This window comes from Salvia hispanica, chromosome 3 (assembly GCF_023119035.1).
Source record: "Salvia hispanica cultivar TCC Black 2014 chromosome 3, UniMelb_Shisp_WGS_1.0, whole genome shotgun sequence".
NCBI classification, from domain to species: domain Eukaryota; kingdom Viridiplantae; phylum Streptophyta; class Magnoliopsida; order Lamiales; family Lamiaceae; genus Salvia; species Salvia hispanica.
This window is the reverse complement of record NC_062967.1, coordinates 40,616,068-40,629,638: the sequence shown is the minus strand read 5'-3', so window position 1 is coordinate 40,629,638 and position 13,571 is coordinate 40,616,068. Positions and strand designations below refer to the sequence as shown.

The following is a 13,571-nucleotide window of genomic DNA, read 5'->3' as shown; positions in this document are numbered from 1 at the left end:
CTAATATGGGAAGGGTGAATTTCTGTATGTTTCCCATTGTGAGTATTATTTTTTCACGTGTAGTTAGGAATTCTTATTAATGAGTTGTTTAGTACACATTCTAGACTTAAAACAATCAACAAAGTTAGATAATCTACAAAATAGGCATTCGTTTCCAAAAAAATAATTAAAAGTTTAGTACACATTCTAGACAGTGTGTTCTAGAGGCAAAGTCAGATAATCTACAAAATAGGCATTCGTTTCGAAAAAAATAATTAAAAATCTAGAAGGAAATCATTAAATACAGTTTCATTTAAAAGTAGCATTTTCAAACTATAAGGCTATATAAAAAATTCATGACTCTAAACTTCCAAAACAAACTAGCCCCAGTTTCCAGCATGCAGATGTGTAACAATACAAGAAGATCATAATGTTTATGAAACAAAGCAAGTAGAAACACATCCTATCATCACCACCCAAAAAGAAAAAAAATAACTAGACTTGAGAAATGGAGATGGGAAGCATGAGAGGGAACAACAGGCCGAGCTCGACCTTGAGCATGAGCTTGAGGGAAGACAGCAAGCGGATATGGAGGGAAACGGATGATGGAGTGTTTAGGCGCTCAACACATGAAGAAGACGACGAAGAGGCCTTGAAATGGGCTGCCCTGGAGAAACTGCCAACTGTTGCTCGTCTCAGGAGAGGGATTCTTGTAGGATCAAAGGGCGCGCAGGATGTTGATGTTCATGATCTCGGAGACGAGGACAAGAAGAAGCTGGTGGAGAGGTTGGTCAGGAACGTGGAAATTGATAACGAGCAGTTCTTGAGAAGGCTCAGGAGCAGAATTGATAGGTAAAGAGATGGTTTTGGTTTTGGTTTTGATGAGTTTTGAATAATCAGAGTCATGACATATTTCGTTCTACAGAGTGGGAATTGAATTACCAACGATTGAAGTGAGGTACGAGCATCTGAATATCGATGCAGAAGCCTACGTAGCAAGCAGGGCTCTGCCTACTTTCATCAACTTCTACATCAACGCTTTCGAGGTAATATATGCCTTTCTTACAATCTTACCTTATCTCTGAATCTTCGAGTGTCTGAATTTGATCTGTGCTCCTCTTCATTCTTAGGGGATTCTGAGCTTTCTCCGTATAATTCCCAGCAGAAAGAAACCGTTTAGCATTTTGAAAGATGTCAGTGGGATCATCAAGCCCAGCAGATTGACCTTGCTTTTAGGCCCTCCGAGTTCTGGAAAGACGACCTACTTGCTGGCTTTGGCGGGAAGGCTTGATTCTGATCTAAAAGTAAATCAAACTTTTTCATGAATGCCAATTTAAAACAAACATGATTCTAATTGACATACATTACCAGTTTTCAGGAAGAGTGACTTACAATGGCCATGAAATGAATGAATTTGTGCCCCAAAGAACTGCAGCGTATATCAGCCAACATGATCTGCATTTAGGAGAATTGACGGTTAAAGAAACCTTAGCATTTTCGGCCAGATGCCAGGGAGTTGGCTCACGATATGGTTTGTAAAATCTCATAGCTGTACTCTATAGTCAAGGTTCTGAAATCAAAATTTTCGTTCTTGATATTATTTACTGTCGACTTACTGTCATTATGGCTCGGGCAGAGATGCTGGCAGAACTGGCAAGAAGAGAGAAAGTAGCAAACATTAAACCAGATCCTAATATTGATATGTTCATGAAGGTAAACCAAATTTACAATACATAGCTAGCTGTTATTGTTATCAATCCATAACACTTGAATTTACTCTATCAGTGTCAACGCAGAAACTTTCTAATGTTACTATTTGTGATAACGTAGGCCGCTGCCACAGAAGGAGATGAAGCAAATGTTGTTACAGAGTACATTCTTAAAGTTTTGGGGCTTGATATATGCGCTGATACTTTAGTTGGAAATGACATGTTAAGGGGGATTTCCGGAGGGCAGAAAAAACGCGTCACAACAGGTAAACTAACCAAACAAAGTGATCCACTAAGTAACACAAAATAATACAGAAAGCTATGGGAAAACCTGCAGGAGAAATGCTTGTTGGACCATCTAATGCACTTTTCATGGATGAGATATCAACTGGACTGGACAGTTCTACAACATATCAGATCATCAATATGCTTCGACAATATGTTCACATCATGGAGGGAACTGCTTGTATCTCACTCCTGCAGCCAGCGCCTGAGACATATGACCTGTTCGATGACATTGTGCTTTTGTCTGAGGGGCATGTTGTCTATCAAGGTCCTAGAGAACATGTGCTTGAATTCTTTGAATCCATGGGTTTCAAATGCCCTGATAGAAAAGGAGTGGCTGATTTCTTGCAAGAAGTAAGAAATGCAAAAATGTTATACACCACAAAAAACGTACGAAAGATTGATGATAAATCTACTAATATTATGCAGGTAACCTCAAAAAAGGATCAGCAACAATATTGGGCAGATAAGGAAAAGCCATACCAGTTCGTTTCAGGTAGAGAATTCGCAGAGGCATTTCAATCATCTGTCGTTGGTCGGAGGCTTGGGGAAGAGCTTGCAGTTCCATACGATAGGAGCAAGAACCATCCTGCTGCATTGACAACTAAAAAGTACACTCTCGGGAATAAGGAACTCCTGAAAGCCTGTGCTCAAAGAGAAATCTTGTGGACAAGGAGAAACTCATTTGTCTATCGCTACAAAATCTTCCAGGCAAGCATTTGCAAGCTAGACAGTAGTTTTACAATGGATTATATCAAATCAAATACTTCAGTGACATCGCCTTTCTGATAATTGTTTGTTCAGCTCCTCAGCATGGCAGCTGTATCCATGGGAATGTTCTTCCGAACTAGAATGTCTAAAGACAACATCACTGACGGAGGCATATACACCGGGGTACAATTTTTCTCAGTCATTATAGTCATGTTCAACGGAATGTCAGAGCTTGCGATGACAATTAGGAAGCTTCCTGTCTTCTACAAACAAAAGGATATGTTCTTCTTCCCCCCATGGATATATGGTCTTCCACCATGGTTACTGAGCATTCCGTTGGCCCTTTTTGAAGTTGGTCTATGGACAGGTTTAACTTACTATGTATATGGACTTGATCCAAATGTAGGAAGGTAACCAACCATACACAAATAAATTACTTTTGTTCATCTCCTTCAACTAAGATCAATGATACAGAATTTATAATGCAGATTTGTGAAGCAGTACCTCTTGCTCTTTTTCGTAAACCAGCTAGCAGGAGGACTATTCAGATTTATTGCAGCAGCAACAAGGAATATGATTGTAGCAAACACAATTGGCATGTTCTCTATGCTCGCGCTTTTTGCACTAGGCGGATTTGTCCTGGCACGAAGTATGAATTATAGATAAATTGTTCATTCACATCCATCTCACGTGAAATAGTCGGTCGTTGTCTCATTACGTTTATTTTGATTGGAAACACAGACAGTGTAAAGAAATGGTGGTTATGGGGTTACTGGTCCTCACCATTGATGTATGCTCAGAATGCAATTCTTGTTAACGAATTCACAGGACACAGTTGGAGTAAGGTTAGCAACACATCAATCATTGCTCTTAGATCATTACTAGCATTTGGTAAGAAAACTACTCACAATGATATGATGATTTTGCAGAAGATTAATGGGACTAAATTAGGTGTCCTTGTGATGGAGTCAAGAGGTTTCTTCCCAGAATCTTACTGGTATTGGATAGGATTGGGAGCTTGCATTGGATTCATGTTTTTATTCAACTTCGGCCACTTGATCTGTCTTACATATCTCGGTGGTAAGTTCTTTCTACTGTGTTTTCCTGATATTACACTCCAGCAACTAAAATATGGCCATAAAATACTGCAGCATATGACAAGAAACAAGCTGTATTACCAGAAGAAGATGAAGAGGGTGCCATCCGAGCTAGGGCTCAGGCTCAGGTTGGTGGAACCTCATCCACAGAAATAGAAGCCAATGCGAACCAGAGTAGGGGAATGATCCTGCCATTTGAACCGCATTCCCTTACATTTAATAACATCAGCTACGCAGTTGACATGCCAACAGTATGTTTGACTTCTAATGAAGATATCCATGTTTCCTTCAGAAAATAGTATGCTTATAGATCATTTTGCAGGAAATGAAAGCTTTAGGAGCAAATGAAGCTAAACTGGTACTCCTGAAGGAAGTAAGCGGGGCGTTTAGGCCAGGTGTTCTTACTGCTTTGATGGGTGTTAGTGGAGCTGGTAAAACTACATTGATGGATGTATTAGCCGGGAGAAAAACAGGAGGATATATTGAAGGAGACATCAAAATCTCTGGTTATCCAAAGAAACAGGAAACGTTTGCCCGGATATCTGGATATTGTGAGCAGAACGACATCCATTCTCCAAATGTCACGGTCCATGAGTCACTCACTTACTCAGCTTGGTTGCGCTTGCCAGCAGAAGTGGATGTAAAAACTAGAAAGGTCAACAGTTATACTTTTATGCATAGTTCTGTAGATTACACTTAAAACGATTCTTTTATGAGGCTTATGAGTAGATCAACTATCCAACAGATGTTCGTTGAAGAGGTGATGGAACTTATAGAACTTAACTCATTGAGAGGAGCAATAGTTGGGTTGCGTGGGGTTACTGGTCTCTCAACTGAGCAGAGAAAACGACTGACAATCGCAGTTGAACTTGTAGCTAATCCTTCAATCATATTTATGGATGAGCCAACATCTGGGCTTGATGCAAGGGCTGCTGCAATTGTGATGAGAACAGTCAGAAACACGGTGAACACAGGAAGAACAGTGGTATGCACTATCCATCAGCCAAGCATCGACATATTTGAAGCATTTGATGAGGTATGCCCCATATGAAAAGTTAAACCTACAAATCCAATTTTACATATATACTACGGTGAGAAAACATTGTTTTGTTTACATGAACTCTCATCCAATGGTTTTGGCAGCTGTTTTTGCTGAAAAGGGGAGGTGAAGAGATATATGTCGGGCCACTGGGCCGCAACTCGAGCCATATGATCAACTACTTTGAAGCAATAGAAGGAGTAGCAAAGATTAAAAATGGATATAATCCAGCTACCTGGATGCTTGAAGTCACTTCTTCTGCACAAGAGCTTCAATCGGGATCTAATTTTGCGGATCTTTACAAAAATTCAGACTTGTACAGGTACTAAAAAATATGAATATATTTGGGGACTATTGTTGCTATGACAAGCTAATAATCTTCTACTGTACAATTCTGTAGGAGGAACAAAGCCCTGATCAATGAATTGAGCGTCCCTCGCCCTGGCACAAAAGATCTATATTTCCCCTCGCAGTTTTCTCGATCCTTCCTCACTCAATGCAAGGCTTGCTTATGGAAACAACACTGGTCCTACTGGAGAAATACCGCATACACAGCAGTCAGATTTGTTTTCACAACCTTCATAGCCCTTATGTTCGGCTCAATGTTCTGGGATCTCGGCTCCAAAACGTAAGTCACTAAAGAAACTTTTGATATTTCAGAAAACTATGCCATTATTTTCATGCTCATTATACCATATTGCAGGGACAATCAACAAGACCTCTTAAATGCCATGGGTTCAATGTACTCTAGCATCAGCTTCTTGGGGTTCCAATACGGCTCGACAGTCCAGCCAGTAGTTTCCATTGAACGGACAGTCTTTTACAGAGAAAAGGCAGCAGGAATGTACTCAGATCTACCATATGCGCTCTCGCAAGTGAGTATTCACAAACATGAGTTACCTCTGAAGTTTGGAGATACTTAAGAGCCCCTTTTTTCTGTTGCAGGTCCTCATTGAGATTCCATATGTCCTTGTTCAATCCATTTTATATGGCCTTATTATCTATGCAATGATTGGATTCGATTGGAATGCTGAGAAATTCTTCTGGCTCTTGTATTTCCTTTTCATCACATTGCAATTCTATGTTCTATACGGCATGATGGCTGTGGCAGTATCTCCTAATCAAACTGTAGCCAACATTAGCTCTTCTTTCTTCTATGGACTGTGGAATCTCTTCTCGGGCTTCATCATCCCACGCCCTGTAAGTTACAGAAATGTTTTTCAGTTATTCTGAATGTTAACGGATAACTAACTGCTTCTGCAAATGACAGGCTATGCCTGTGTATTTTCGATGGTACTACTGGTTATGCCCCACGGCTTATAGCTTGTATGGTATGCTTGTTACTCAATTCGGGGAAAACCAGAATCTGATGGCTTCTGGGGAAACTGTTGAACAATTCTTGAGAAACTACTTCGGCTTCAAACACAGTATGGTGGGATTCGTGGCATCCATGCTTCTCGTGTTCGTCATCGCTTTCACTTTAATATTTGCATTTGCAATCAAGATGCTCAACTTCCAGAAAAGATAACTTAGTATCAGAGTCCTCAAACTATAGTATTAGTATTTCAACAAAACTTTTCTTGGTTAAAGCTGCATTTCCTTTTAAATATCTTCAATTTCACTACTATCCACTCTTGTACAAATAAAAACATTGCAGACAAGACTTATTCAAACAAATCTACAAGCTTGATTCTTTATTTGTTGGTTCAGTTTAAGACCAGCATGATAACACATTTTTACAGCAATAATCTATTCAAAATCGAAACCTAACTTCCCAAATCACCTATTGCAGCTCAAACGAGTTATAATGTCAACCAGTTTGCAATTAAAAAATGCAAGAAACCAGCACACCAAACATTATGCAATAAAACTGTTATTATTTCGCTAATAAAAAGACAAACGTACTGCAATGGAGCCACAGATTCACTATTTGTCGTCGCCTGGTAAAAGAATTGAAAAATTAAGCCCAATTGGGGAATTGCGGACGGTAATTAGGGCATACGACTACAGTTTGGGAATTAGGGCAGAGCAAACGTCGTCGTTCCATACCCCTTTGTTTTGTGAAACAGTGGCCTACTTTTGCAAAATGACACAAGATTTTTTGGAAATATTATTTTGTGTATAAGAGAAAGCTTTGGCTTTTATTAATAAAAGAAATGTGACAAGAGAGTATGATATTATTAGGTGATCGAGATAGTACAATTCAAGGAGCCTAGTATTGGTGTGGGCTTTTAGTCAGACCTCAAGCCCAACTAATTGTTTCAGGAGCTGAAATAAGTTGATAAAAGTATAATCGACTAATGGGAATCTTAGTTATTAAAGACAAATATATTTGCCCGAACTTGATCTTGCAAAATATTTCGATAACCCAATAAACTCAACAAAAATTGAAATAATAAAAGTGATGGAAAAGAAAGAAGATAAAAGTGTGATGATTTAAATAAATGCTTGGAACATATGAATTTTCTATAAAATAATGAAGATAACCCAAGGCAACTTTCATCAAAGCAAAGAATCTAATGGCTCTACAAAACTAGCAACACAAAAACTAGTAAAGCATACCTTAACATTCAACCTAAGTCCGACAATAGATTGGAATGCAACCACAAGGGATTTTGGATAAACCTTTAAACATGAAGGGGGTGCTCAAATTTGAGACTTTGTTCTACGATATCATTCCAAAGCTGCCATGGAAAACCCCTAACATGTCAATTTTATACTATGGGTGAAAAAAAGAGCAAAATAAAACAATTCTTAGTCAAAAGTCATATCCCGGGAAAAACGCCCGACCGTGCGTTTCCCACGGCTCATTTTGCCGCCCACGTGAAGTTTCGGGACAAAAAACGGATATTTTGACTAAAACGCCCGACAGCACATTTCTTTCTGCATTGCGCGACTTTCTTAGAACGACCATAACTATCTCATCCGGGCTTCGATTGAGGCATGCAAGGTACCCGCGCGAAGCTCTTTTGACGATGAAGACAATGGTGATCTTTCAATATCATTTGTACTTCAGACTGATATGGAGATTGACGTTTGAAATGGACTCCAGCTCCGATTTGGCTCATCGTATGGCTTCACTTTTCCTACCTTGGTTTGGCGCTTCCGAAATTTACATCAGTGACTCTTTTGTTTATTTTGATTGATAGAAATTTAGAGATATCCCACAAAAATTGATAATTTTTATCATTTGAACTAATCTTGATTAGATTCGTATCTTTAAGTGTGAAATTGGAGAAATCACAGTATGAAAAATTAATATATATAAAAAAAAAAGACATTCATATATCATTTCAATCATGAAAAGTATACACTTAGTAATACTTTTGAAATCCATGTAACGGGCTACTAAATCCAGCCAAACTTTTTGCGAGGTGTTCATACATCAGTCTTACCGATTTTCTTTCGAGTTCATTTAAGTAAAATTTGTCGGCTAAATCTATAATTGGGGATATCACATACCGATTGCTATTTTCTATGATTTGAGTTAATGTTGCTTATACTTATATCTCACTGAAAGAGTGAGGTTGGAGAAATTATATTTGTAAGAATTAAGAAAAAAAACTCAATTTCCCATTCCAATTTGAGAATATAATATTTCCTTCGTTTTACGATATGAGTTATATTGAATATAGGCACACATGTTTTAAGAAATGTAAAGAATAATGGATTAGAAAAGTTAGTAGAATATGAGGTCCACTTTTTTATATTGTTCTTATAATGTGGAATCTACTTATCATTTATGATAAAAGTGAAATGTGATTCTTACTATAAGACGGACTAAAATAGCAAAATGTGACTCATATTGTGGGACATAAGGAATATATCTAGTCTAGGGGTGGCAAATCGTGCATGTTGTGTCGTTATCGTGTCGACATGATAACAACACGACACGAAAACGACCAATTAAGAAAACTCCAAACACGAACACGAACACAACCCGCTACTCTCAGACACGAACACGACACGAACCTATTAACGACACGAACCACTTCGGGTCAACACGACACGATAACAACAAATATATGACACGACACAATAACGACACTATAATAATATTATTATAATGTATAAATATTACTTTCTTATATTAAATTTAAAATTTAAATTTTAAAATTTAAATTTTTTAAAATATATAAAAAATAATAATATTATAATATATTTATATTATTTCTTAATGTGTAACATAAACACGACACGAAGTTTTCGTGTCGTTATCGTGTCGACACGATAAGGACACGAACCCAATAAGGCTTGACACATACCCATTAATTTTTATAGATTCGTATCATGTTATCGTGTCGTGCCAAAAATTATTAGTCCTAATATTTCTACTATTAGAATTTCACTTTTCACTTAGCACTTGCATTTTCGATGGAGCCAATTTTTTCGATCAATTTCGTTTGTGCACATTTCATTTTTCTTTGTCATTATTCATATGTGAAAACCACCACCACCGAAACAAAACACATTTAACATGACATATGTAAAAACTAGGTTGTTTTTAATAGTGGTCGGCAAAACTTAGGCAAAGTAGGTGTACAAAATAAATGCAACTAAAGATGAATAAAATGGAACTATATTTAGTGCTTTGTTAGAAGAGTGATGCTAAATGGCCATATTATGGCTGGCCATAATCAGTTTTTTATTTTAAAAACTGAGTTATTTAATGCAAATTAAAAGTATCAAAATTTCCAAGACTATTCTACCCCTTCCCTTAATTCATCCAACTTTCTTATCCTTCTATAAAATGTAGAACGCTTTATACTTATCACTATTTCTTTTCTTATTTTTAGGATTTTTATTTTAAAAAGTTAACAGTATTAAGGAAATGTTGTATAACATAATGTTATCATTAAATATTTAAATCCTTTTAATGTACATGTCTTAAGTGTAGTGTCACGTTTTGCACTAATAATTAAATAAGTAGTAATACTAATAGTATGATAAATCAGTGTAAATTTAATGATATAAAGTGAAATTTAAAGTTAATATTTGAAATTGATGATAATTTTAAAATAATGTTATGGCACTACGATAAAGTCTACGAAAATAGCAAAAAATTAATAAATAATGATAATAATAATAATAATAATAATAATATATTATTATTATTATTATTATTATTATTATAATTAATATCTAATACGGAGTATCAATTTATATTTATATTTTTTTAGTCTAATTGATTGAGCGAATATCCAGTCGTTTATTTTTACCAATTGATCTAAAAAGTCCTCAATAATCAATTTGAGGACTTCAATTATATTTCTAATTGATTTTTCAATTTAAGTTAAATTGATAAATCTAAGGTTAGATCCACTTAATTGATTGATCTTCAACTTTTTCCCACTTTATGCCCCATAATATATTATGGGAATTGATATTAATGCGTATAATAAATATATATTATATAAATTTATAATTAAATATATTAACTAATGACATTTTGCTACACGGTATCAAACTATAGTCGTTCTAAATATGAAGTATGAACTCGTGGTGCTATATAGCAGTCGGTAATTTTGTTAATCATAACATTAAATCATGATAGAAATTTGTATTACTCATTTGATATAGTATATTTATTTATCTACTACTTATTCTTATTATTGTTTTTAGAAGTGAAATTTGTTATAATATAATTATAATTATATGGTTAGCCGTTAGAGTGTATCCATCTTGGCGTAATAATTACAGTAAATGTTATTCTTTCCTTTCCTTTAGATACTTACTTAAATTTTAGAACAAAGTTTAAAAAATAATATATAATGTGTTAAGGAATAGATAATAAAGTAAAAGATAAAAAAACATAAAAAAATAATAAAAAAAGAGTAAAGTAAGAGATGAAATAAATTAAGAGTGTAAAATAGAGTATTTTTTATAACATATAATAAAATTGACTTAACTATAGTGGAACTTCCCTAAATGAAAAAACGTCTTAGTTATAAAGGAAAAATTTTAATATATGCAATAAACGTACACACTTCATTAGTTCAAGATTAATTATGTAGGACTTTAAAGATCCGATAATAATTATTTTTGGGAAATAGAGTTGTAGTTAATATAGAGGGAGATTTATTTTAAATATATATATGAAGTGAAATGCATATCTATTCCCAAATTAAAGGAGAAGGGTGATTAAGTAAAAGTACCTGAGCACTAACTAAAACTATTATTTTATTATATTACTTTTTGCATCTATTTACTAAAATGCCACCGTGTGGCCAGCCACATTATGACCGCATAGCATTATTGTTTTTAGAATTGACTAAAAAAAATCTCGTGTTATTGTTTGAGCATCCATAATGAGTTTAGGCTAGCCATAGGATAGCCACAAACTCCTCCTGCCACATCATTAGCACTAAAATTTCTCCTGCTACATCATCAGGACAAGCGACTGGACAAGCAATAGGCTAGCTATAGACTAGCCACAACAATCTAAATTAAAAAACAACTAAATTTACGGAATTAAACATAAAATACAGAATTAAATTTACGACACATATACGGGAAAATTCATTAATTTCATTAAAATAAAAAAAAATACATAAAATAAAAAACACTTTTGTCATGCAGTCCTCCGCGCCCACAACTCTTCAATTAAATCCTTTTGGAGTTGAATATGAGCAACCACTTGGCGCATGTCGGCATGTACCTGGAGGCGGCCGATTTCATCGTGAGGTACCCCCTTCGTACGTTGGGGGTGGCCACGTCGTGGCTTGGACCGGCTTCATCGTCATTGGCCCAACTAGTCAGTTGTACACCTTCATCTTCGACTATCATGTTGTGCATGATAATAAAGGCGTATATTATAGAAGCAATGTAGTCGACATGCCACAAACGCGCTGGACCCTTAACCGCCGCCCATCGAGCCTAGAACACACCAAATGCTACCGCCGTTCCGCAAAGTAGGCCTTCCTGTCCTCATTTGCGCCTGTGATCGTCTTCACAAAGACGGGCCACCTAGGGTATATTCCGTCCGCCAAGTAGTAGCTCATATCATGCCGGTTGCCGTTGGTGACAAAACTGATGGTCGGACCGACGCCCTGGCACTGCTCGTTGAAAAGGAGCGACGAGTTGAGGACGTTGAGGTCGTTGTTCGATCCGGCTATCCCAAAATACGCATGCCAAATCCACAGCTAATAATCAGCTACGACCTCGAGGATCATAGTGGGATTCTTTCCCTTGTAGCCGGTGGTGTGGGACCCCTTCCAGGCAGCGGGACAGTTCTTCCACTCCCAATGCATACAATATATGCTACCTAACATCCCTGGGAATCCATGCTTCTCCCCGTGCATCTGCATCAGATCCTGACAGTCTTCCGGGGTAGGGCTTCGAAGATACTGGTCCTTGAATATTTCAAAGACGCCCTCACAGAAATACTTCAGACACTTCAGGGCAGTCGTCTCACCGATGTGGAGGTACTCATCCCACATGTCTGCCGCCTCCGTAGGCCAACCGCCTGATTGCCGCAGTTGCACTTTCAAATAGGGGTGTGGCCTGGGTCTGCCCGGCCGCATCGTGCATGAAGCGGATACACATATATCGACGCTCCAAAGCGCCAACGATACGCATAAACAGCTCCAATTGTGCATCCTAAAACGCCGCCTCGAAAACAGGTTGGCCCCAAACCGCGGGCTTTTGCTCTGTGAAGTAGTCGTCATATAGACGCCGATGTGCAGCTACGTGATCCCGATCAATCACTGCTCGGCGGTGGACAACGGGTCGAGGTCGAGGTACCGCGGGCTGCAAAGCCCTTTGTATCAGCCGGTTCATCTCACCGTACGTATAGGCCTCCAATGCTTCGTTCATTTGCCATTCATACTCCTCAGCATCCCCACCACTACTACCACCCGCGTTACTCATTTCGCATTGTTGCTCTTGTACAGAAATTAAAGAGAGAGACAAAACTCGTTAAAACAAGTGGTGTGAATGAAAATGACGTGAAAATAGCGTATATATAGTGTTTCGAAAATTTAAAATTAAAAAAAAAATTAAGTGTTGGCCGATCGCTCGCCGATCGCCCGCCTGCAATGCCGGCCAGCCGATCGGCGAGCACATCAGCCAGCGCTCAAAAACCGGCATGTGCTCGCCGAAAATCTCGCCGATTTGGCGCTAGCCGGTCGCAATGATTCGGCGAGCGGACCGGCCAGCGCCGGGAATCGGCTAGCCGGCCCGCTCGCCGCCATTGTGGATGCTCTTACGTAAAATTATCACTTGGATGTCTTTGATAAAACAAGAAAAAAGAATATCGCCACGACGTCGTTTGCAAGGTTTTGATGGACTCAGTATATTACTACAAGAATTTGGGCTGGATTTGTAGAAGTTGTAAATGAAAATTGGCTTCTAATTTGGTCGGCCCATATAAACCAAATCGTGCTGTATTTACTCCTTCTAGAATGTGAAAAGGATTCCATAGAGTTTCATACCCAAGAGTCCAAACTCATTTCAATAGAGTGCTCAAATAAAACTCTTTCTATACACATTTGATATACTTAGGCCATCCGCAACGCTATCTCTTATCCGTCTCTTAACCGTCTCATCTCTTCACTATTCATGGGCCCCACTGTACTTTTCAGCTCATCTCTTAACTAAGAGACAGCACCTGCAACCCTCCATCTCTTAACCATCTCTTAACTATTCATTCAATTTCATTTTTTATTTTTAATTCCAACAAATTCAATTAATAAAAAACACACTTCATTATAAATAAAATAAAATTACAATTTAAAATACATAAAAAAATAA

At 37.5% G+C, this 13,571-nt stretch overlaps 1 protein-coding gene across 1 annotated transcript; it reads left to right on the top strand.

Annotated features, from left to right (window-relative positions):
- Positions 1-324: 324 nt before the first annotated feature.
- Positions 325-6,517, top strand: LOC125213763 (pleiotropic drug resistance protein 1-like). Its single transcript, XM_048114490.1, has 20 exons — positions 325-831; positions 905-1,025; positions 1,110-1,283; positions 1,351-1,510; positions 1,616-1,692; positions 1,810-1,954; positions 2,026-2,327; positions 2,403-2,684; positions 2,778-3,094; positions 3,173-3,333; positions 3,426-3,529; positions 3,614-3,764; positions 3,836-4,032; positions 4,104-4,436; positions 4,527-4,817; positions 4,925-5,142; positions 5,221-5,448; positions 5,524-5,695; positions 5,766-6,020; positions 6,091-6,517. The coding sequence occupies exons 1-20, from the start codon at positions 488-490 to the stop codon at positions 6,346-6,348; spliced, it is 4,290 nt and encodes a 1,429-aa protein (XP_047970447.1). The 5' UTR covers positions 325-487; the 3' UTR covers positions 6,349-6,517.
- Positions 6,518-13,571: the final 7,054 nt, after the last annotated feature.

What these genes read in the sequence shown, in the direction of transcription:
- LOC125213763 (XM_048114490.1), top strand. Translation starts at nt 488, where the DNA reads ATGGAGATGGGAAGCATGAGAGGGAACAACAGGCCGAGCTCGACCTTG. An exon ending in TCTACATCAACGCTTTCGAG is followed by an intron (nt 1,026 to 1,109) that starts GTAATATATGCC and finishes CTTCATTCTTAG; the next exon opens with GGGATTCTGAGCTTTCTCCG. An exon ending in ATCGCTACAAAATCTTCCAG is followed by an intron (nt 2,685 to 2,777) that starts GCAAGCATTTGC and finishes TTGTTTGTTCAG; the next exon opens with CTCCTCAGCATGGCAGCTGT.